Genomic DNA, 24,928 nt, shown 5'->3' on the forward strand with positions numbered 1-24,928 from the left:
TTGGTCAATGAGGCTTTGACAAGTTTCCATGTCACCCTCCCAGGAGGGTGCTACTGGAAAAATATTACCCGCTGCCATGGTAACCGCCAAACTCTCGCCGAAAAGCTGCATCGCTGACAATCGTATGACGTCATAATATGGCGCATGTAGTGTCCGGAGTTCGAAAACCGTTCGATTAGCTGTTTTGAGTTCACTATGTACACCTTTATTTTACCGACTTTCACTGTTTTATTTAAACTATTCTATACATTAAGTCGTTTGCACACTCAACTTAAACATAATTAACCATTTTTATAGCAGTGTTAAGCTGATTTAAAACATCAAGTCGAGAGGCAGACGCCATTTTGTTTACATGTCATGTAGTCGGTTGCGATATCTAAAATAAAATCAGAAAGACTTGTGAAAATACATCCCTATCTATACAAAATTTGCAACTAAACGTTAGTAAATATTTGCCTACCTGATAAATGGTATATTTGTTCCCGTTTAGAATGGGAAATTCACAAGAACGGTCAGGTGAAACACCAAATCCATGCCACTCATACTCCATCATGTCCTGTTGCATAGTTAAAAGAATATATGTCAAAACTTGAACCACCAGAAATCTGCTCTCTGCTAGCTTCCCCACAAGGCTGTCACTGCTGGAAATTGGATTTGGAAACTACAACGAGGTTTCGCCTTGAGCACGACTGGAATATATCAAGGGCAGCAGACTGTAGATGGGTTTTATACTTCCCTTGTCAACTACAGTAACCACATTCTGATTGTCTGTGCACCAAATAATCCTTCGACGCTGCATTTGATGAATAAAGCTTTTCAAAACAAGATAACAGCTTCTAGAACTTTCTCTCCCAAGTGGAACTGTTCTTACCCTCCTCTTCTGACCACTAACCATTGGAAGATGCCGAGTCCATCTGTACACAGTAGCCTCCATACCCAGTGTCACTGTACACAACACGACTCACTTCAGACCGTTTGATCTGTACTGTACTCGACACTGTACTCGATAAACGAGCAATGTTATCAATCCAAAACCTTAACTGATCAACACTAAGCACCGGTAGTTCAACAGTGCTTTTCAAAGACAAAACATCGATGCTTAGACACCTCGTCTTGAGTTGAACTACATTTCCCATCACTAACTTTATACCTGTGATCTGTCCGATATTAGTCTGAGCACGATATCACGGCTTGCAGCTCGTTACAAACAAACAGGGATAACAAACGACCGTCCCCGTACAGGCAGATCTCGAGTCACCACTGCAGCCCAGGATCGGTACATCCGGGTACTTCCTTTACGTGATCGTACTGTAACGGGTGAAAGCACAGCAGCCAGGGTGCCTGGGCTTCGGAGGATATACGGTCAAACTCTACGGAACAGGTCGAGAAAGATTACACTGAGAGCCGACGTCGTGGCTGTACTACGTCGTCACCATCGCGCTCAACGTCTCTGTTATGTAAAACTAAGTTGTTTGTATAGACATTTCCTTCTTCTAAACTGATGTAAAAATTCATGTTCTAAAATCTATATGTGGACGAGTTATACATGTTTGAAAATACAACATTTTCGCAACAGATTTCTGGGTTATGCGTTACTTTTTTTAAATAGTATACCTTGTCACAATATTTTCTGCCTCTAAGTACATATATAGAGAGTTCTACACGAGGTCTCATTACATACGAATTATACGAAACGAGTGTCCTTCGTATGGTATGTGATAAGGCTATACATAAATAAATATATTTACATTACAGTGATAAAACATTTGTTCTATACAACATTGCATTGTGATAACATAGGAAGGTCACGGGTTTCGTATAATTCGTATGTAACGAGACCGAGTGTGGTATTTTATTTATTACCCTCGTCTTACATGCATTGAATTGACAAAATAGCATATTTTCGTTATTTTATTGGTTTCAAACCGAAATCTTCGCGGACAAAGAGGTTGCGGAAAACTTCTGTACTGTAGTACAATATTTGCATGACGTCACACTGTAATGACGTCACTGCCTTGGTAACCGACGTCACGATGCATGTCAGTTGTCATCGCCTTGTACAGCCTCCTACAGTAAACTACTCCGTAGCACCCCGTTTCTGGGTTTGCAGTTGCTTCATTCGGCTAACATCACTGGTGGAAACATTGCGTTTATGTTTTCGACGGATATAATGTCCCAGTTCGACTCACAATTAAACAGCTACACGGCAACGTTCGCTATGTTTAGATTCCCACAATGCATATAAATTGTAGAATGAACGAATTCACGTGTTTGTTAGGAATGAAAAAATAGTTACGTCAGAATGTGCCCTAAAAAGAGGTCATCGGTTATCCAATCAAATCGTTAGAATCTCAGGTCAAGTCGTTACGACACAGGTCAACGCGATACGACACTCGTGTGACATACCAGAATAGTATGCAACTACCCATACGTTGACCACGGGTAATAAATAGAGAACCTCACCCGAGTGTCTTTTGATATCAAATATATCACCACGAGTTGATAAAGTAACAAATATCCGAGGCTTGCCGAGGATATTTTTACTTTTATCAACAACTTAAAATGATGTTTTTATTATAATTGCGTCGTTTTATTAATATGTTTTTCAATCCAAATTGACAGTTATTACCAACATCAGTGTGTTTTCTGATGAAAAAGCATATCGACCAAACGCACCTAAAATGGCAGACGTGTTGAAAGGTTCCGTATGACATTCGTTAAAATGAAAGTGCACGTGCATATCGTGACAACCCTACTAATGAACGCGAGTCCCAACTTCCCCTGAAATCATTTTTTGTTTTGACACAATCGCCATGGACGACTTACGAGAGATCAGAGGAACCAAGTCTTCGGACGATTGCAAGTTGGCCAGACTGCACGGAGGGTAGCCAATCATTTTAATGTATATGTTAGGACACTCTATCGACTGCAGGAGTGACATCAGGTCACTAACAGTATCCAAGACCGTCCACGCAGTGGGCGACCTTCAGTAACATCACAACGTCAAGACCAACTCCATCTGCAGGATCGCTTCCCCAGAGAAACAGAAACAGCATGCCAGGCCACTGGGACTCATCAATGCCAGACCCATCAATGCCGATACAGTGCGTAGACGTTTGTGCGGGAGAAATATCTGCTGTCCACTAAATCAGTTGTTGGGGAAATGAATGTCAACGACACAGTTGTCAGCGGTTTGGTCAGAAACTACACGGAAACCAGTAAGGTGAAGGGTGGCCAACGTTCTGCACAATCCGTGTTGATGTGAGATCGTGGAGACGAGACACTATTGAGGCTCATTCGATTGAAACCTGAAAAATGCAATGGTCTGATGAAAGTCGATGCCTTCCTCGTGAAGCTGGTGGCAGCGAAATACATCATTTGCAGCGAAAAACGTTCACCCAACTGTTGCCGTTGGTGGAGATTCCGTCATGGTTCGGGGATGTGTCTCTCATGACTGTAAACTTGGTGACGATACTTGGGAATTTGACGGGGGATCAGTATATCCAGCAAGTGCTGGATGCAGAAACTGTTATTTTTGATAATGATCCTCTTGCTATAAGACCTGTATTTATGGATATCGACGCTAGGACCTACCGTTCTCGTGACAGCTTTCATTCAGAATAACGCAGAACATATGACCTTGTGTGGTTGTTCTGATCAGTTGTATTTACATATTCTTATTGCATCAGCCTTTATCACTATTCCATTCTGCATTATTTATGTCGCATTATTTTCTTTGTCAAATCGATCATGGTCACATCTGTGTATTTCATCGTCATGTTAACGACACGGGATATGTCTGTTGAAATCAGCAATCCTCCTTCCTTAAACCAAATGATGTTTTAGAGGCCGATCCCTAAAACCGATAGGCTGGCAAACAGATGCCAAGTCATGTGTCATACAGAAATAGAACTGAACCGCGTTTTGGCATTAGTCTTATATTAGTACATGAAATAATGCGTTTTACTAAATGTGTGTGTCGTGGCTTCGTTATCTGTTGCCGTGGCTTTGCAACACCTGCTTTCCAGCCAGTCCAAGTTGACCGCCACACATTCTTAAGCTTTGAAACCAAGATATGAGATAGAACACATCCGCACTCTGTAATGGTCAGAATATTCAACGACATGATCTTCTTGTATTTATTTGGACTGGCGTGGATACAGCCGTTTACCGTGTCCCTGCACACCGAACATGTCAGGGTAAAAACTGACCACGTGTTGCAGGTGATAGATGACATGTTTGTTGGCGTCACCATCGACAGCAGTCAACTCAAGAGCAATTTTAAGTACTACAATGTCAGGTATGCATAACATCTGTACAAATATCTTTGACTGATTGGTAACATAAATTACGTTGCTTGGGCTGTGGTAGATGGTGATGAAGATGCACCCAGACAACTGTCATCAGATTCCGTAAACCATTGCCGAGTCAACTAAGTGTCGTCTTGACGATGTCCTCTGTGTTCAGCTTTAACGGAATCACTATAACATCCGATTACCACAATCATCTTCATGGACTCAAAGGGCGGTGGGGCAGCCTAATGGTTAAAGCGTGCGCTCGTCGCGCTGAAGGCCCGGGTTCCATTCTCCACATGGGTACAATGTGTCCAGCCCATGTCTGGTGTCCCCAGCCATGATTTTGCTGGAATATTGCCAACAGCGACGCAAAACCATATTCACTCACTCAGTCAGTCATTGACTTGATTGTTTGTGTGCTTTAGAGATAAATTTGAATACCATTGTGTGTTGCCTTGAAGTGTATCCTTTCTCTTACCTACTTAGCTCACCATATAGTGTCGTATCTAAGATACCGGTGATATGCCAATATTTTGTTCAAGTAGCTTTCAAATTTAGCCTGAAAGGTATATCGGAAGTTGAAGTGAAGACACTCAATTCCAAACCTGGGTACAATCGGTGAAGCCTATTTCTGATGTCCTCTTAATAATGTTGCATAATTGCTATATATCTAAGGTAATATCTAACTCGCTCAGTCTCGTTAAGTTGGCTATGAGTATACTTTCAAGAATCTTGAAGTGAAGCCTATTTTCTGTGTCAACAGCTCTCCCAAAGTGCTGGCCCTTTGAAAGCTTTAGCACCTGCGTATCTGAGAGTCGGGGGCACATCAGGGGACTACATGGTGTTCGACCCGACTTGTTGTAGGGTGGGGTGGGGTGGGGTTGGTTGGTTGTTCTGGCCCATATCCTCCATTTTCCTTTAGAAAAAAAATGGAGGATATGGGCCAGAACTACCAACCAACCCCTATGACGCAACATAGGTGTGACCTTTGTGTGACCTAATTGGTTGTTGAACCCCACCCTCCCCTTTCCGGTGTGTGTGTGACCTTCAGGTTTACCTTAGTGGCCTGTGATTATTATTCAATTATCTTATGAGTGGTATGAGTTTGCCGACTCGAGTGTTCACATGACAAACTAATGCTTAGTCTCTGAATATATATAATTTTGATAGTAACCAACAAGCCCGTTTAAATTAAAAAGGAGCCCTAAGGACACCAGAGATTCAGAACCTGAGGAAATCTAGACTTGCTTTATTTAGGGTTTTAGCACTGCAGAGAGGGTATGTGGCAGTAGGGAAAATAATGTGGTTCAGGGACAGTGAGACAGACTAAGCATACGCGTTCAACGTAGAATTAATATCACACAATGAGGGGGAATTTAGCTGCTATTTATAAGGTCAAAATATCACAGCGCATTTTGTTAAATCAAAGTTCAAAATACGCTGTCACACAAGGAACAACACCGAATGTTCTGAGTATTACATATCTGTCAACAATAAACGGTTGTGGCTGTTAAAATTCATGTGGGTCCGTATATGCGTGAAATAGAGGGCGCAGTCTATAGGCATTAATACAAAACACTATGCTATTCTGCATAGCAGAATCGCTTGCTCGCTGAGCCGTAACTGAAGAGACATGTGACAGCCGTGATTGGATGAAATAGTGTAAGGTGTTATGTTTGTTAAAAGCACCAGCATCCAGTCATTAAAACTGACCACCATTTTTAAGTATTTAATGCTGTCATTTGTATCAATTATGCTTATGCGTGTACAAATTATGTTCAAATAGGTGACAGTTGGTGCGGACCGGGGATGGTTGATGTGTTTAGCTTCCTGTGTGTGACTTCCTGTGCTCGCCGGTTCAAGTTGACCAGAAATTGTTTTATTGTAGGTTAAAGGTCAGACTAAAATCATGTGTACATGGTTGGTGATAATTTTCAGCGTGGTCACATACGGTCAGCTCTCCGCTGTTTAAAGGTCAGACTGTAATCATGAGTACATGACATGGATAATTTTTCAATGTGATGTTGAATGTATGCTGACAAGTGGTCAGCTTCCGTTATGTAGGAAGACAAGTGTCTGACCGGAATTAAATACAGGACATAGTAAGCAGTTGACGACTGATGGTCACTGAATATCTCAAGTAGTTTGATTGTACAGTGATGAAATGATTTAGCATTTGTCATATATATATTACTGAATAAGAAATATGTGTTCTCCTGTAAAACTTTCACTTTTACTCAACATTTTAAAAACTTTACTCTCAAACTGCAAACATAAAAAAAACCCATCTTATATCCATGTTTACGACACTTTTTACATCATGTGACACATAGGTAACCTATATGATGCACAGTGATCACAAGTGATGTATTCATGATCCATTCAATACAGGAAATAGTAAGCAGTTGAGGACAGATGGTCATTGAATATCTCAAGAAGTTTGATTGTACAGTGATGAAATGATTTAGCATTTGTCATATATATATATATATATATATATATATATATATATATATATTACTGAATAAGAAATATGTGTTCTCCTGTTAAACTTTCACTTTTGCTCAACATTTTAAAACTTTACTCTCAAATTGCAAACATAAAAAACCCATCTTATGTCCATGTTTATGACACTTATTTGACATCATGTGACACATAGGTTACTCACATGCCGTTAGTCGCCTTTTATGACAAGCATGGGTTACTGAAGGGTAACCCAGACCTTCATGGGTACAATACATTAAGAAACAAGAAAGATATACAGATTTCATTGTTTTGTTAGCTCCGTTTCAAATGAGTAGGCTTTAAGATAGGAGCTCTCCCAAATGTCTACTTTACATGTTGTGCTAATTGTCTTATTACCCTTCGTCATCGACCTGTCCTTCACTCATTACATCAGATGTCATGTCTTCATAATCATCATCAATTAAGTCTTCTACCCAAGATTTATATTGGTACAATTTTGAAATCACTTCATGATACATATTATTTGTGTCTTTTACTCGTTTCAGTATTCCTTGTGTCTTTGGTCCATACTGCATATGGTACAGATTAGTAATAAATCGGGCATACGTCTCTTTAAACGTGCTCCAGATGAATTTCTTCAGTTTGGCTTGAATCATCTCTTCGTTTAAACCTCTTTCATGTACAGCTGTCGTTTCTCATCCAAAAAGTCTTTATTCAGCTCACGCGTACGTGAATACATTTGTCTTATACGTTGCACTTCAGGATCAGCCATCTTATTTTTCCTGGTGTGTGTGACATCGCTCAATGATTCAACATCATCATCCTCATTTTCCATTTCAGGACATTGTTTATCGTGTAAATGTCTTTGTAAGTGCTAAACACTTGACCACAATAGTCACAGTCCACCAGAGGACGTGGTCTCTTCACAGGTGTGAAGTTGTTGTCCTCCTCCCACTGCCTTTTCACTTGGGGTATCCCAGGAGGACCCACTGAAGACTTTTCGGGACACCAGTTTCTTCTGTGTTTTTGCAAATCTTGCACGTCTTGAAACATGAGTCCACAGTCATCACAAGATGGCATGGTTGAGAGGTTTTCTTCACACATCTGCTCAGGCTGAACGTCTAACTCGGACTGAATTGTCCTGGCTTGGAGGTCTGCTTTTAAGCTGAATGCATTAGGACAAAGTCGCATACGGGGAGGTGTTTGGGGTTTTAGATCAACCAACAAGTAGCCATAAGGCTTCTGGGTAGCCCTTTGAAACGGCTCCATGAAATGGTCTGTGTTACATTGATACATTTGCCTCGCCAAAGTCATGATGGGTTGTTGATCGATAGGGTTGTTGAACAGAAGCAGATAATGACAGTTTCTTCGTTGTGTGGGATCCTTACTGAAATACAAATTCTGGTTCAAGGCGATCACTGAGAGATTACGATGATGACTTCCTTCTGTAAACAGATGTGTAATGCGTGGGTCTTTGCTGGCAGTAGACATTAAGTCATCGAGGATAACCACGTTCACAACACTGGGGTCCAGAAATGCATCCGTTTCGAGATCAGAAGGAATACCTTGATGAAATTCCACATAGGGATAAACATGGGTTTGAATGGCATTATACAATGGCTGCCATCGTTTGTAGAGCCATATAATACGTTCAGGATAAGGTTTAATGTTCATCCTTTCTAGAAGCTGTTTCACTAAGTAGGTTTTCCCGCAGGAGGTTGGCCCTGAGACGATCATGGTGAATGGATGTCGCAGCCTACATTCTTCCAATGACTGGCTAGTACTTTCTGATGAATGTGGTTGCACTGGTGCTGCTGCTGCTGCTGTGGTTGTGGAGGAGGAGGAGGAGGAGGAGAGGGTTGTTGATGTGGTTGTGGAGGAGGAGGGAGTTGTTGATGTTTCTGTCTTCTATGTCTCAACATATTGTCTGTCCTGGAAAAAGTCATATAGCACACGGGACACGTTGTTGACTGCATGGTGGTCCGAGTCTAAATGGTAGGGAACCATGTCTACTGACTGCTTTTATCTAAAAAGTCGTCTTCCGTTTCTTCATGGGAATCTGGGAGGAACTTCCAACTTTAGATCCCCCTTTCTTCTGCATCTGAATAAGAGCCTTGGTTTGTTCGACCACTTGTTGAGTAGGGGTAACAAAATTAATCTTAGGTTGTTCTGAGGTTTCTTTTGGTTTATCTTTCTTCCACTCTGGGTCATACAGTTCCAAGTATCGATTGACAGACATCATGGCAGATTTTTCTCCTCCACGCATCATAGAATGATAAGGATCTCCTTTCCCTTCAGCCCTGAGCATGTAAAATCGTGTCCTTTTTTTCGGCATCGGGTACGAAGAGTTTGTATTGTGGATTATTCATGATGAAAACGGGAGCGGCTTGAGGTGATGCGTCACTGTCACTGGTCCACGACTAAATGAAGTTAGATAGCCCTTGTGGCCTGTTATATAGATATTTTCATTGACCTTGGGCTTGGTGTAGCTTTCAACATCGCTGCCAGGATGGTCATACATGCTCTTTCCCCTGATTGACAAACCTAAGACAGGTGTACCAGATGTACTAAGCCAATGCTCTATCAAACAACCAGGCATTTTGAATGGCCTCATCTCTAAGTGCATTGACAAACTGTGGTTTCAAAACAAATGCTACGATTGGCATGTTACTGGCAAAAAAGACTCTTCCACATACTGTCTGTCGTCCAAAGGGTGTGAAATTATCTTCGTAACACAGCTAGGTAGTTATTTCTATCATTTTTTATCAGGAAACGACGCCTTTCATATCGAGTCACTGGTAATCTTCCCTTTAATAACCTATTGATAATACCATTGACGGCAAGAATCTGTTTGCTGTTAATTTCTAAGATGTCTTGTCGAATCTCCTCAATGTCTTGAAACATTAACATGAACCTTAAAAATTCGTAATATTTCAACACGTACCTAGCCATAATAGTTCTAGCAAACAAGCTCTTATCGTGGTTGGGATATCAATGAGATTAGTATTTGAGTAAACCTCTATTTATACATCGACAAAAGACTATACATAGACAACCAATGCACATATATACTCTAAACATTGATTTATTTCTAATATTCACACATTTTACATCACACTCTTGGTTGCAAATCCACATGACTACCCCAGCGGGCCATATTTTTCTGAGGTACTCCCACCAGGGCCAAATACGGACAGTCTGGAGACCATTTTTCATGTTCGACCCAGGGATTGTCATCTACTTCCCAGTTCTTGAGAACAAGACCACATTGAAAACACTTGTACAAGTACACAAATCCTGCCTGGGCCATGCGACTAGGACTCTGTTTCATCTGCACTGGCCAGTCCTTAAACGAATCAAGTCTTTTCTGGAATAAGCCCATTTAGTACTGATTGCACAACAATCGAGTGTCTTGTCGAGGTAACACGTCCGCACAGTACAGTGTCTAAACCAAGAATGGCTTTACACCCAACGACTGTAGTCACTAAGGTTACAGAAGGAACACATTCTTGCCGAAAGAGGCGACTAACGGCATGTGAGTAACCTATGTGTCACATGATGTCAAATAAGTGTCATAAACATGGACATAAGATGGGTTTTTTTTATGTTTGCAATTTGAGAGTAAAGCTTTTAAAATGTTGAGTAAAGTTTAAATGACAAATGCTAAATCATTTCATCACTGTACAATCAAACTACTTGAGATATTCAATGACCATCTGTCCTCAACTGCTTACTATTTCCTGTATTGAATGGATCATGAATACATCACTTGTGATCACTGTGCATCATATAGGTTACCTATGTGTCACATGATGTAAAAAAAGTGTCATAAACATGGATATAAGATGGGTTTTTTTTATGTTTGCAATTTGAGAGTAAAGTTTTAAAATGTTGAGTAAAAGTGAAAGTTTTACAGGAGAACACATATTTCTTATTCAGTGATACATATGACAAATGCTAAATCATTTCATCGCTGTACAACCAAATTACTTGAGATATTCAGTGACCATCAGTCGTAAACTGCTTACTATTTACTGTCCTTAATTTCGGTCAGACACTTGTCTCCTTACATAATGGAAGCTGACCACTTGTCAGCATACATTCAACATCACATTGAAAAATTATCCATGTCATGTACTCATGATTACAGTCTGACCTTTAAACAGCGGAAAGCTGACCGTATGTGACCACGCTGAAAATTATCACCAACCATGTACACAATATTACAGTCTGACCTTTAACCTACAGTAAAACAATTTCTGGTCAACTTGAACCGGCGAGCACAGGAAGTCACACACAGGAAGCTAAACACATCAACCATCCCCGGTCCGCACCAACTGTCACCTATTTGAACATAATTTGTACACGCATAAGCATAATTGATACAAATGACAGCATTAAATACTTAAAAATGGTGGTCAGTTTTAATGACTGGATGCTGGTGCTTTTAACAAATATAACACCTTACACTATTTCATCCAATCACGGCTGTCACATGTCTCTTCAGTTACGGCTCAGCGAGCAAGCGATTCTGCTATGCAGAATAGCATAGTGTTTTGTATTAATGCCTATAGACTGCGCCCTCTATTTCACGCATATACGGACCCACATGAATTTTAACAGCCACAACCGTTTATTGTTGACAGATATGTAATACTCAGAACATTCGGTGTTGTTCCTTGTGTGACAGCGTATTTTGAACTTTGATTTAACAAAATGCGCTGTGATATTTTGACCTTATAAATAGCAGCTAAATTCCCCCTCATTGTGTGATATTAATTCTACGTTGAACGCGTATGCTTAGTCTGACCCTGAACCACATTATTTTCCCTACTGCCACATACCCTCTCTGCAGTGCTAAAACCCTAAATAAAGCAAGTCTAGATTTCCTCAGGTTCTGAATCTTTGGTGTCCTTAGGGCTCCTTTTCAATTTAAACGGGCTTGTTGGTTACTATCAAAATTATATATATTCAGAGACTAAGCATTAGTTTGTCGTGTGAACACTCGAGTCGGCAAAGTCATACCACTCATAAGATAATTGAATAATAATCACAGGCCACTAAGGTAAACCTGAAGGTCACACACACATACCGGAAAGGGGAGGGTGGGGTTCAACAACCAATTAGGTCACACAAAGGTCACACCTATGTTGCATCATAAAAAGAAAATGGAGAATATGGGCCAGAACACCCCATCCCCCACCCCCACCCCTACAACACCGGCTCACTATATAGCTACTGGCCAGCAGTTTCAACTCCAAGGTAGCTGAACAACATTGTTATGGTTCCAAGTTTTTTAAATCATTTAATCAAAAGGAGTTCCCCATCACTTTCGGGCTGCATATATCCAACCAAACTCGAATCTTTTGAATTACTGGTTTGGAATGAGATGTTGTCATAGTAGTACACAATTAAATGTACGTTGTCTACAATATCAGTTGTCAGCCCTATTGTTGTAGAAGACAAGGTGGCTGAATAGGTTAGATGGCTGACTTTGCGTGCTCTCGAATGGCTGCCTGACTGCGTAGCTTCGAATTCTAGTGGGAGTCAACCTCAAAAGTACTAGAATTTGTATTGCATTGAGCAAGTGTAATACGAGATGACAACTGGAAGCAGGAAATGGAACACTTTTCATGGATAGACAACTTCTTTGTTGCAGTAGTAGTTGCGACGTTTCGGTGTAGATCCTAACACCGTTATGTTTTCATTTGCTTGATAACGGTGTTAGGATCTAACACAAATCGCAACGTCGCAACTACTACTGCAACAAAGAAGTTGTCTATCCATAAAAAAGTGTTCCACTTCATCATACCAGCTTCTAAATGCCACTTAAGGAAACTAGTAGTCTGGATCATGAACTTTGTGTACACCTCTCAAACCTGGTAATTCTTACTGAGACCGGGGCCGGATCTATGGAAACACAGGAAAATGTATTTTGTTAGTAGTGTGTTACTGAGGAAGTTGAATGCCAAATATACTGAGGGAACAAAATAAGGGATCACATGAAAGCATAAGTGTTCCTTTATGTTTTACCCAGGTTTATTCACAAGCTTTGTATCACACAACTGTGAAGAAGCCTGGAAAAAATACAGGAACACTTGTGCTTTCATGTGATCCCTTATTTGTTTCCCTCAGTATATAACGTGTTGCCACGATTACTTTTTAAACGGAATTGTGCGTTTACAGTGAAATATTATTCGTCCGGACCCTCTTACCCATTCCCCCGAACATGTTACTGCAGTAGAGTAACGTTGTGAAGAAAGGTTTTGATATTCTATATTGACATAATCCTGCTATCAGTTCACGGGGAACAGGTCTGGGTAATGCTGGTTACAACAGCATTCAACAACCCCGGGACTGAAGGATTTCTCTAGTTTCAGGATCATACTATGTCCGTTACGAATCAAGATGGAGCTTCCTGCACGTGTGGTTTGAATTAGTTTTAAAACATTACTGAAAACAGAAAACTGTATGTGAACATTCGAGTAAAATCCCTTTTTCAGCAAAGACCTGGGATGATCTCAACATGTTTCTTCATAAGACTGGGTTCAAGCTAGTGATTGGTCTCAACGTCATGCTTCGTGACGGAACAAGATGGAACCCATCAAATGCAAAGCTGTTGCTCAAATATTCCTCTGACAAAGGGTATCCCTTTGCAGGGATTGAACTTGGAAATGGTAGGTTTGAACAATGGATATGCCATATCTATCACAGATCAATAAGTTCCCGCCATGATACTGGATTGTTTGGCCCTGACTATTGCTTACAGAGCACCGCCATACAGCTGGAAAATTGTAATAACAGTTCCGAGCAACCCCAACTTGTATGAGGAGACTAAATAGATCATGCTGTTGATCATTGGATTGTATGGTCCAGACTTTATTATTTTCAGACCGCTGCCATACAGCTGTAATATTACTGAGTGCAGTGTTAAACAACAAACGAACACACAACACACAGATGGGTAATAACCCGTTTGGTGATCCCGAGCAACCTCAACTTGTATGAGGTGACTGACTGGACCGAATGTTAGGCTTGGTAATTTGGTTCATCACGTGTCATCGTAACCCTCGGCCTGGATGTTGAACATGGTATCAATTATTTGCTTGTCTGTGCGTTAACCAATACACAAGCCCGACGAAAATATACAGGAATATCATCTCTGACGTCATTGACATCGACATTGAATGGGACCGCACAGTGTGATTAGTGTAATATGTATTTGCTTCGTATTTTTAAATTCATTTCATTCATTTAAATTCTTGTGTATGTGGACAGGTTTTCTAGTCACGCTTGATGCACTCATTTTCTATTCTTCTCGTTGAGAACCGAACTTGTTTTGCCAACATTGGAACACAACCGTCAGTGATGTTCAGCTTGGAAGGGACTACAAGGAGCTGAAACAAGTTGTCCAAAGAAATCCCTATAAGTCCAGTCTCATCCTTGGACCTGACATAGCTGGGTATAAAGACAAGTTTATAAACAAGTATGAACATAATACACATTATATGCTCTTTACTTAAGAATATGCCAGATAGTACTTACAGACCTAGGTGGTTAATAGTTTCATATTTGAACCGTATGCCTCCTAGTTTGTAGTGGTATTCCTTCTGTATAGAGTTAGCAGGGTTGGGCGTAAAGCACTGCACACCAAACTGTTACGTATCTTAAGTCAGACAGCATCTTGCCAGTGCGGCCAAACCAATGAACGTTTATGACCTGTGTCAGTTCGAGTTCTCTCCCTATGCTGACATGCAGTGAAAGCGTTGAAACCAAACACACAATAGCTTAAAGGTTTACACATCAGATACTGACAGAAATAATGGTAATGCACTTATGATATATTAATTGATAAACATGTCTATTTAATTTGTCCAATGTGACCTTTCACTTCCAGCTTCCTGTCCAATGGTGGAGTCAGTGTCCTAGACGTCCTGACCATCCATCAGTGAGTATCGTCCTTGGGTGGTATTATCAGAGATGTGGCTTAGAGTGTCCTTTTCATGATCATGGTCATCCAGTTCAGTTAGAAAATGCAGATGACACATATATACCGAGAACATGGTAGAATGCAATGGAAACGTAAATGACACAGGTGATGGTATATTTCTATGTGGCTGGATGTAACAGAATAGATTCAACGATTCAATGAATCCCTAATCATGACCAGAAATATGTTAATTAAAGAACTGATTGTTGAGTGTTACACACTCAAGAATTTTAACAACACATCTTGTTCCTCTTTACAGTTACTATTTTAATGGACAAACCGCCAAACTGGAAGACTTTTCTAAATCTTCCATAATGGATAAGCTTATATCTGAACTACACACAGTCGCGGGGATTGTCCGAAACCATCACGGTCTGGTGGCGTGGCTTGGGGAGACTTCTTCTGGCTATGGCGGCGGCACTCCTGGCATAGGCGATAGATATGTGGCAGGCAATCTGTGAGCATTTTAGCTTTCCAAATGATTAAAGTTTTAGAGTTTCATATTTCTGAAAAGGTCTCTGGCTCAAATAATAGATGTAAAAAGAGCCACCAATCATTGAATACACACGAGGTTAAAAACAGCTCCCTGAGTAAGTTCTAGTTTACGTGTGTAGATCCAGATTCCGTTAACATGTATTACGTTCCGCCGAAACTCAAGATATTGAGAATCAATTACAAAAGGTGTCCTATGGACGTGAAGAGGCTCTCGTTTCCGGTCACATGGCACGTCGTTGCCGATGATGTTTGTCTTGACTGTGTGGCATGACTGTGTGGCATAGTTATATTCAGGTTGTGTTCCTGATACGTGATTGGCGGAAAATGCATTTTGTGTACAAGTAATCTATTTCCGTTGACCGTTATATTCCAATTACAGATGGCTTGATAAACTTGGTGCATCAGCAAAATATGGTTTAAAAGGGGTCCTGCGTCAGGGATTCTTCGGAGGTCATTATTCACTTCTTGACAGCAACAGCGACCCCAATCCTGTACGTACACGTGATGTCTCAAATGTCACAATGTGGTAGTGCCGATTAACCTTTGTCGCAATTCCACTTAATAATAAGTCACCAGTATTTCCTGTTTTTAAAAATCTGACTACGATGAGTAATGGGTAACCATTCCCTCTGACTTGTCTTTCATCAATATTATAATTCTTACATAGAGCCCACCATAATTTCATTTTCAGGACTATTGGTTGACGCTTCTATACAGGAGACTTGTTGGCAACAAAGTATTTGATATTCCATCCTCATCGGACAACATCCGACTGTATGCCCACTGTACGAAGCTTAACAAGTGAGTTTTTGGTAACAGCTCTGTTCACAACCTGTTTAAAGACTATTGTTACATAGTGAGTGAGTGAGTGAGTGAGTGAGTGAGTGAGTGAGTGAGTGAGTGAGTGAGTGAGTGAGTGAGTGAGTGAGTGAGTGAGTGAGTGAGTGAGTGAGTGAGTGAGTGAGTGAGTGAGTGAGTGAGTGAGTGAGTGAGTGAGTGAGTGAGTGAGTGAGTTGGTTAATATTTAGCATCACGTCGGCAATATTTCAGCCATATCGTGACGAGAACTATTTCATTTATATCAACATTAATATCAGTAAATTGAGCACATAAAAACCTGTCATCGTAGTATGACAGCTCTTAATTTGAAACTAGTACAGCATCATAAAAATATATCACTATAGACAACAATACAATATAAAAACGGGCTGGAGATCACCAGAAACTGAAGGTAGATCACCACGCTAGGGACCATGGGGACTTACAGTACCTTTGCTACCTGCATGGACCCTAGACGGATTTATATCAACCCTTCAGCAGCTGACGATTGTAGTCAAATTTAGCCAAAATGACAAAATATTACATATAAAAAATCTGGTAAAGTTATATTTCCTTTGAATGTTTCGGGACTTACATACCCTCTCAAGAAGACAATACTGTTTTGTTACACTGGAATATACACATATGCTTCCAGCGTAATGAACGGAGGTTCACATTTGATATCACTCACAAGAAACAATATTTCAACATGTGTTTTAAAATAAGAAGTATGGACATGCTTTGAGCGTCCAAAACGCAAAGAGAGCACATAGACATGTGTTTAATACGTTAGAAATCGGGCATGGACGTGACAGCACAACCTGTCACACCGGGTAACAAGGCAGTGTGTTCCTTGTTGGTCGCTGTTGTCAGATCTAATTGATTTCCTACATCGACAAGTTACAGGTTGCACATACCGTTTTCGCTGTAATATATTTATGTGACAATGCCTGGCTCTCTGCTGAATATTAGTATAGTAACTGAGAATGTAAGGTTACAGGTAAATCACAGTGACGTCCTGATGTCCTGATGTATGGAATATTTACAACACAGCGACTGTCAAATCAAATACCTACATTTTATGGAGAGTAAAGTATCTGATGACCTATACTGGCCTTTGATGTGTTATCACTGGTACATGTTTCAGTGTGTATAACTACGAGCCTGGAAGCATCACAGTGTATGCTCTCAATCTAAATACAGCTCCCGTAATCCTGACCATATCGGATCTGCACGGCCGATCCGCAGACGCATTCTGGCTGACTCCAGAGGGAGGAGACTTGAAGTCACAGTATGTGGATACATCGTACAATCCTACCTTTAAGCATAATGATATAAATATAACAATATGCTGATATAGTTCATTAGCAGTGTTTCTTGTGAATGGCTGGATGTTTGGGCGTAGCCTAGTGGTTAAAGCGTTGTGTCTATGTGTCAGTCCCTTTTCTCGTGTTCCGTTGCTAGAATATTGCTAAAAGCGGCGTAACCCTCATACTCTTGTGAATGACGTCCAATGATGAACATCATGCAGATACACATTTTGTCTCTGAAGCAGGAGATATAACAGAAGGTGGGAGAGCTTACCAGACATAATGGAAAACACTGGCAAAAACTGATTCTGGTGTCTTAGAGTTTTCGCCTATCTTAGCAATATTCAATTGTGTGGCACAAGAGACGGGCTTCAGACATTGAACTTATGTGGGGAATCGAATACCGGCTTGGTGAGCAAACGCTTCAACCACCTGACTACCCCGCCTCCCGAAGACAGTAGATGAAGACCTTAGATGAAGACCAACATACAATTTTGTACACATATTTGCAAGAGTGACAGGGTAAGTGAGATGAATACGTCAGTTCCTTCCGTCTACCAATTAAATTTCTTCATTGTTTCCAGAAAAGTACGGTTAAATGGCAAAACCTTGGAACTTGTCAACAACCAAATACCACAGATGACACCCAGACATCTGGGAAACAGGCAGATGACAGTACCTGGAAACACCTTTGGCTTCATCGTTATCCCCGACGCCAACATAGCGGCATGCCAATCACAAGGCCACGGTACTATTATCGGATAGGTATACCAACATTCTGTTATTTAAAGGTTTGCTAAATGTTCTAGATGATGTTTGTTGGTAAGGAATGTATGAATCTTATGTGTGCGTTGAAGTACGTCAGACTGCGTACAATGATTGAAAACTGGCATTTACGGAATAAAAGGGTTCAGAACATATGTCCTTTTGTAAAGAACACATATTAATATACGTTTTGGTAATCCATATATTTCACAGATTGAAATTCGACAGAAACCACGATGACAACCATTCATATTCAAACCGTCATATTCCATTGCATTATACCAACTATTTCACAACAAATATGCTAAGATAATCACTATCAAATGAGATGATAGCAAGTGTTCCTTTCTGTTAACAAAGTGTCATGAGGGAAACATGATTAGAAGCTGTTTAGATAGAACGGAACGTTTAAATATCCAAATCTAAAAATATTTGATTATGTTAAATCAAGTGGTAACACACAGTTGTGGCTAACGTAAAAGAATGGACAACTGAGCATAATATTTTGAGACATCAACTAGCTGCTTCGCTTCCAATCAAAGAGGCGCAGTGGGATAGCCTAGTGGTTAAAGCGTTTGCTCGTCACGCCGAAGGCCCGGTTTCGAATCCCCACATGGGTACAATGTGTGAAGCCCATTTCCGGTGTCCCCCGTCGTTAAATTGCTGGAATATTGCTAAAAGCGGCGTAAAACCTAACTCATTCACTCACTCCAATGAAATAATCTGGCAAACAAATTTATCAAACTTATGTAAAAGGGAACAGCACATGGATGACAGATCAACATTTATTTGAAATACATACCTTACAACCAACATACGTTACTACCAACATACCTTACAACCAACCTGTGAAATGGCCTATTTCATGAAATAAGCAATGTCATTTATAAGTAATAAAAATATATTTACTTTGATATTGTCGTGTGTCGATATTGCAATGTTGGGATCAAATACACCTTTTTAAATATTGTACTGTGATCAAAGATCCATGTTGAACTGACGTTAGGTTTATGCAGTAAAAGTGGATAGACACACATAAATCTGCAGCAAAGAACAGATGCGCTCATAAAATATCGACTGTTGTAGTTACCATATTGCACCAGAATTATGATTTGTTGACACTTTGAGTCGTTCTATGTCCTGTACATTTATACCGTGCTATAGCATATACGTAGGAATCGGATCCATGGCAGGCCTCAAATCCGTGGCGGATTTCCAAATCCATGGCAGAATTTCAAATCCATGGCTAGTTGTCATACCTACCCTAATCTGTGGCGGATTTCCTACTCATCGTCATTAGAACATTTCAGCTCGGTAGAATAGGGGTTAATTGTAATTCCTTTATGTGTTTCTAACTTAATGATACCCCTCTGGGCCTAGATTTTCGAAACTCTGTTAGCGCTAAGATCGTCTTTCGATATTGCTAATATTCTTACGACTATCATAGAAGTAAGAGAGCTTCGAAAATTTAGGCCCGCCATTAAGGGAAACCCGTCATTGATTAGAGACCCGCCACAGATCTGAGTCCTACATATATAAAATAGATTTTGAAAGGTACTTGATAATTACTTAAATGCGAACAATATGTGCGGCGTTTGGTAACGTAACAATGTTCAAGGTCATCTAGGGCACGATGATACGTAGGATAACAATGTTCATTTTAGAAATTATTGCAAGTGTACTTTACTTGGTGGAAACTGTCTCCCAAACACACCCTGCGGAACAAGTCCAGAAGCTAACCCACAAATCTTCAACAAGTGCAGTTTATGCACATGCCATATGTTGGTATTCAACCTGCATGGGTTACAATGATCAGTCATTGTTTCTATCACTGTGGTACGAAGAGGGCTATCAGATGGACCAAAATGTTCTCCAGTTCTTGGTCTGATGAAGGCAGATTCCTTTTTCATATAACTGGCGGGTTGTTTAGAGTTTGGAATCAACGGAATACAGCATTTACAGCAAAAACATGAAAGCATAGAATGTACACTATACAGTTGTCAGTCGTTTGGTCAAAACAGGGTGGCGTCAGATCGTGGAGACAGCACTATTGACGCTCACTCCAGTGGAATTAGAAGAATACATTGGTCTGATGGAAGCCGATTCCTTCTTCATAAAGCTGTTGAGGCAGCGAGATATAGCATTTGCTGCAAAAGCAATTCAACCAACTGTTTCCTTTGTTGGAGGCTCCGTCATGGTGTAGCGATGTACCTCTCAAGACTGTAAACCTGACTTGTGAGAATTTGACGGGGGATCAGTATATCCAGAAAGTGCGAGATCCAGTTGTCGTCCTCCACTTTGATAAGCAAATCTTGCTATAAGACCTGTATTTATGGAGATCAACTAAACGACACACCGTTCTCGTGACAGCTTTCATTCAGAATAATGCAGTGTCGCCCTCTCCGTTGGCCATCATGAGTCTAGACCAGACCTGAACCAACTGGAGCAGGACTTTATCGGGCGACGGATACAAGCTGCGGGAGTTGGAAGCAGCTTTGCACCAAGAATATTGACAGTTTCCTCTTTAATAGATTCGGTATGCGATCCAAGTTATCTTGTTGGAGGGTATACTATAACAAAGTTCCCAGGTTACAAATAACCGTGCTGTTTTCACATCACATACACGCCATGTTTCCTGATCCTCTCGCTGGCTCCATACTTGTAACAGGTATCATTTTAAACCTTACAACATATGATTTGAAGATGCGATATCCGCTTTTAAAACGTTGAAGGAAACTGTCCTTTTTGTGCTTTCTTGTAGTCGAGACATGCCCTAACATAAAAACCATGCCTCTTTTCCAAGGTACAATGCGTGTAGACCAGTAATGTTAGCTTACCTTATTCCCTGATGATGTATATGCAACATGGAACAACATAGAATGTAGTCTTTCTGTATGTTCCATGGGTCAGGGGACAGAAACTTCACGAACAACTTGTCAACTAATCAGAACAAAGGGATCAATCACAATAACGAAGCTGGTACGAAATCCATCCGTTTTCAGACGTCATGCTGAATGATGCCATGTCTCTGTTGTAGAGGGCGCAGATAGCCTGTTGTTTGTTGTGGCTATACATGTGGCAGTTTCCGTGTGCCTGATACTGTGTGCCACAGTGTAAGCCACTCCAAGCCTTGGTCTCGTACAACAGCTCATCGGAGTACCTCCCAGTTCTGCTAGCTACTCCATACAGCGACTCATACCCCTCACCTGCAAACACAAATGTATGATTAGGGTTATGATAGGTAAATAATGTAAGAAGCCTACAGTGGTTGATGCTTATCATCCTCCTCAAGATGTTTGTCGGTTCATTTCCAAATATTTTCTAGCTAAAAGCTCCGGACCAAAAGCCGGACATTGGCTGTACCGTGATTTACAAACAAAAAATAGCCTTGAGATTTGAGACATGTAAAAGTACCGGTTGTGCAAACAGATCACTTTAGAGCGGTCCTGAGTTAACCTGAATTTGTATCCCACCTGAGGCAAAGTTGTTATTTAGCCTAAGGGCCAACTGCGATGATGGAAATTCGACTGCGTTCATAAAAAATGAAACAATGTCAAAACGAGTGGTGTCGTCCTGGGCAGATGCCTCAGTACAATTGTGCCTCTGTTTACTCAACACGGAATGGTTAAAATGCAAATAGTGGGGCGGCAAAGATCATGTTTTCATAAGAATTGTGCATTTGATGATAAAAGCACCAAATTGGTCATCATGTAAAAGAACATTTCTGACATAATTTCAGATATGGAGGCACCTCAAATTTTGTATCTTATGCGCATGCGCAGTACATAAACTTTGACATACTATTTTCAGCGTTTCTCATTAAATCTTTAATATAACCATTCATTACACACCTATAATTTTCATAAATAGTGATTTACAGGTTCATGAAATGACATAATTTCATAATTTTAGAATAATACAAAACATTTCGAACCTATGGACACCCCCTTTACCCAAAATGGCGGCAAGCAGATAGCTTTTTGGACCATTGAACTCTTCGAGAAAATGTGTGAGTGCTTGGTGTTCTGTTATCGGAAAAAACCATAGTTACTTCCTCAAAGAATGACCATAACAACATGTGCTTTTACATGGTCGCAGCCATCACTTTAATAACAAGAGACATAACTCCGTCATTCACATACCACTAATAGGATAACCCTACATCTCTCTTTTTCAGCTAAAGCAACACAACAAACCAAACTAACTATCCATGAATTATGGATTTTCTCTAAACATCAATTATGCAAACAGTCCTTGTTGCATTTCCGATGAAATCAAACAAATCATTAAAGTCAAAGATTGAGTCTGTCTGGAGGTTTGACTCTTCGTCCATTCCGTGTGAACACCACCCTTGGATCCGGGAGACTCTCAGAACTAACAACTGGACTGGTTGGATTTGTGGATTGTGGAGTCTCTGTGCTAGGTGCCTTCTTTGGGACGATCCTTAAGGAACCCGATTTCGTCGCAAGTTTCAGCTCCGTGTTTTCTCTATATAGGATCTTGGAGTATTCGCTTTTCCGACTACTGCACCCTTCTCCTCTTCTACCAAGACTTCATCTCCTGGTTCGAGATGTGTCATTGCTTTGCTCTGTGTCTTTTGTCGACCAGTTTTCTCTGGACGTTTGTGTGTTCCTCATGGCTTCGAAACTTATGAATGTCTATAGGTTTGGGTTGAAGTTGTCCTGGATAAACTGGAAGTCGAGACCTTAACTTCCGACCCATAAGCAGTTCACCTGGACTTAGTCCCATAGACACTGGTGTTGCACGATACTCTAAAAGAGCCTAGTAGGGATCTTTAGCTTTCTTGAGCATATTCTTGACTGTTTGTACAGCCCTTTCCGCCTCTCCATTGCTCTGGGCATACAAGGGACTGCTCGTCACATGCTTGAAGTCATAAGACTTTGCAAACTCATGGAACAACTCCGATGAATACTGGGGACCGTTGTCTGGAAAGACAATCCCATGTCGAGCAAACACTGAGCGTAAGTGACTGACCATCGAGCTAAATGTGGTAGAGGATAACTTGGCGACTACCACGTATACTGAGAGGCAATAAAAACGCATATGAGGAAGAAATGTCAGATATATTTCTCATATGTCCAAAAATAACATATGGCGGTACAGGAAAAGGCATTGTGATGACTTGTAAACAATACTGCAGTGTTTACAGAGGCTTACGGATGCAACAATGTCTTTGCGAGCATATCCAAAACAAGTGGTATGAGAACACACAACTGTCAGATGACACATTTCAATACCGTGTGTGTCCTCCATGCAAGCCCGGAGTCTGCCAGGCATTGACAAGCACAGTCTCCGAATAAAAGCTTGTGTCAACTCAGGATTCAACTGACGTCTTACACAGCGCCCAAGTTCACTCCACAAATGTTCGATCGGAATAAAATCAGGTGATCGCGAGAGCCAGTTCAAGACATCCACATTGTTCTGATGCAAAAAGTCCTGTGTTATCCTAGCCGTATGTGGCCTGGCATTGTCGTGTTGGAACGTGTCGACCCATCAATGACAGAAGCAGTGGTTGCAACTCGTTGTCAATGTATCGTCGGGCGTTGAGGTTCCCCCAAGAACAGCCAAGTCAGAGCGGAAATTGACGTTAACGCCCCCCCCTCCCATACCATAACTCCACTACCACCAAAGCGATCACGCTCAATGACACTAGGCTGAGCAAAACGTTCATGATTACGGCGATAGACGGCATAGCCGACCATCAGGGAAACTGACGTTGAAACGTGATTCATCTGTGAAGATGACATCTCGCCACTGTCTAGCACCAAGATAGCCTCCAACAGCTGCCCAAAGTTGACGATTTAGGCGATGTGCATGGGTGAGGATCTGTCCACGATAGGGTCGACGACATCGGATGTGACATGAGTGAGTGAGTGAGTGAGTGAGTGAGTGAGTGAGTGAGTTAATATTTAACGTCACATCGGCAATATTTCAGCCATATCGTGACGAGAACATTTGATATTGAAATGAAATATATGTATAACAACAGTAAAACAACTACAATACCACAGATATGTATGTAAAACTAGTTATTAAATATAAAACGTTTTAACTATAGGGGAAAAACAATACAGTATAAAAATGGGCTATAAATCGCCAATAACTGAAGGTAGATCACCATACCAGGGACCATGGGGATGTGACGTGCAGCAAGGCGACGGCGTACTGTCCGGTCACTGATGGAACGTCCTCGTTCCTATCGTGGCATTTGCAGTCTCTCTGAAGCGATTCCGAAGATGACTAACGACGATGTACCGATCTTGCCTTTGTGACGTCACACGAGGCGCTCCCGGACGTGGATGGTCTTGGACACTCCCTGTTGCCCTATGACGTTGCTGTAGCCTCGAAATGGTCGTCTGGTGGACGTGGAAGTGATTAGCAACATCTCTCTGGGTTTGGCCAGCATGCAGCATTCCAATTGCTTGGTTCCCTTGGGCGTTGGTCAACCGTGGCATCGTGAATGTGAATGAAAGCCATTTCTCAACCTGTGCTTTTATGGGAGCTGAGTGTGCACATTGCACTGTGCACCATGGGGTTCTGTTCATCCAACTGCATTGTCATCGCACATGCTCTTCGGTGCGTTTGAGATGTCACGTCCCTGTGATTTGAAAACGTGGGATTCGAACCTAAACATCAGAGCTGTGCATTTCTTAACCATCTGTTTTCACCATATTGTAGTTTTGGAAACAGCAACATCTCTAAAACGGACTTAGAGTAGAAAGTCCAATATGCGTTCTTAACGCCTCCCAGTATATTTGGAGAAGTAA

At 41.0% G+C, this 24,928-nt stretch overlaps 2 protein-coding genes across 4 annotated transcripts in view; one reads left to right on the forward strand and one right to left on the reverse strand.

Annotated features, from left to right (window-relative positions):
• LOC124263026 (heparanase-like) overlaps window positions 1–24,928 on the reverse strand; it is a 197,915-nt gene that overhangs the window by 84,004 nt on the left and 88,983 nt on the right. The gene's annotated exons all lie outside the window — the stretch shown is intronic.
• On the forward strand, window positions 4,061–18,189 carry LOC124263029 (heparanase-like). The gene is made up of 11 exons (XM_046697648.1): window positions 4,061–4,300; window positions 5,059–5,149; window positions 11,985–12,023; window positions 13,265–13,438; window positions 14,088–14,247; window positions 14,659–14,709; window positions 15,011–15,208; window positions 15,626–15,737; window positions 15,938–16,047; window positions 17,213–17,356; window positions 17,960–18,189. The coding sequence occupies exons 2-11, from the start codon at window positions 5,134–5,136 to the stop codon at window positions 18,138–18,140; spliced, it is 1,185 nt and encodes a 394-aa protein (XP_046553604.1). The 5' UTR covers window positions 4,061–4,300; window positions 5,059–5,133; the 3' UTR covers window positions 18,141–18,189.

The sequence above is a fragment of the Haliotis rubra genome, unplaced genomic scaffold (assembly GCF_003918875.1).
Source record: "Haliotis rubra isolate DU_JTF1 unplaced genomic scaffold, ASM391887v1 Scf866, whole genome shotgun sequence".
Taxonomy (NCBI): Eukaryota; Metazoa; Mollusca; class Gastropoda; order Lepetellida; family Haliotidae; genus Haliotis; species Haliotis rubra.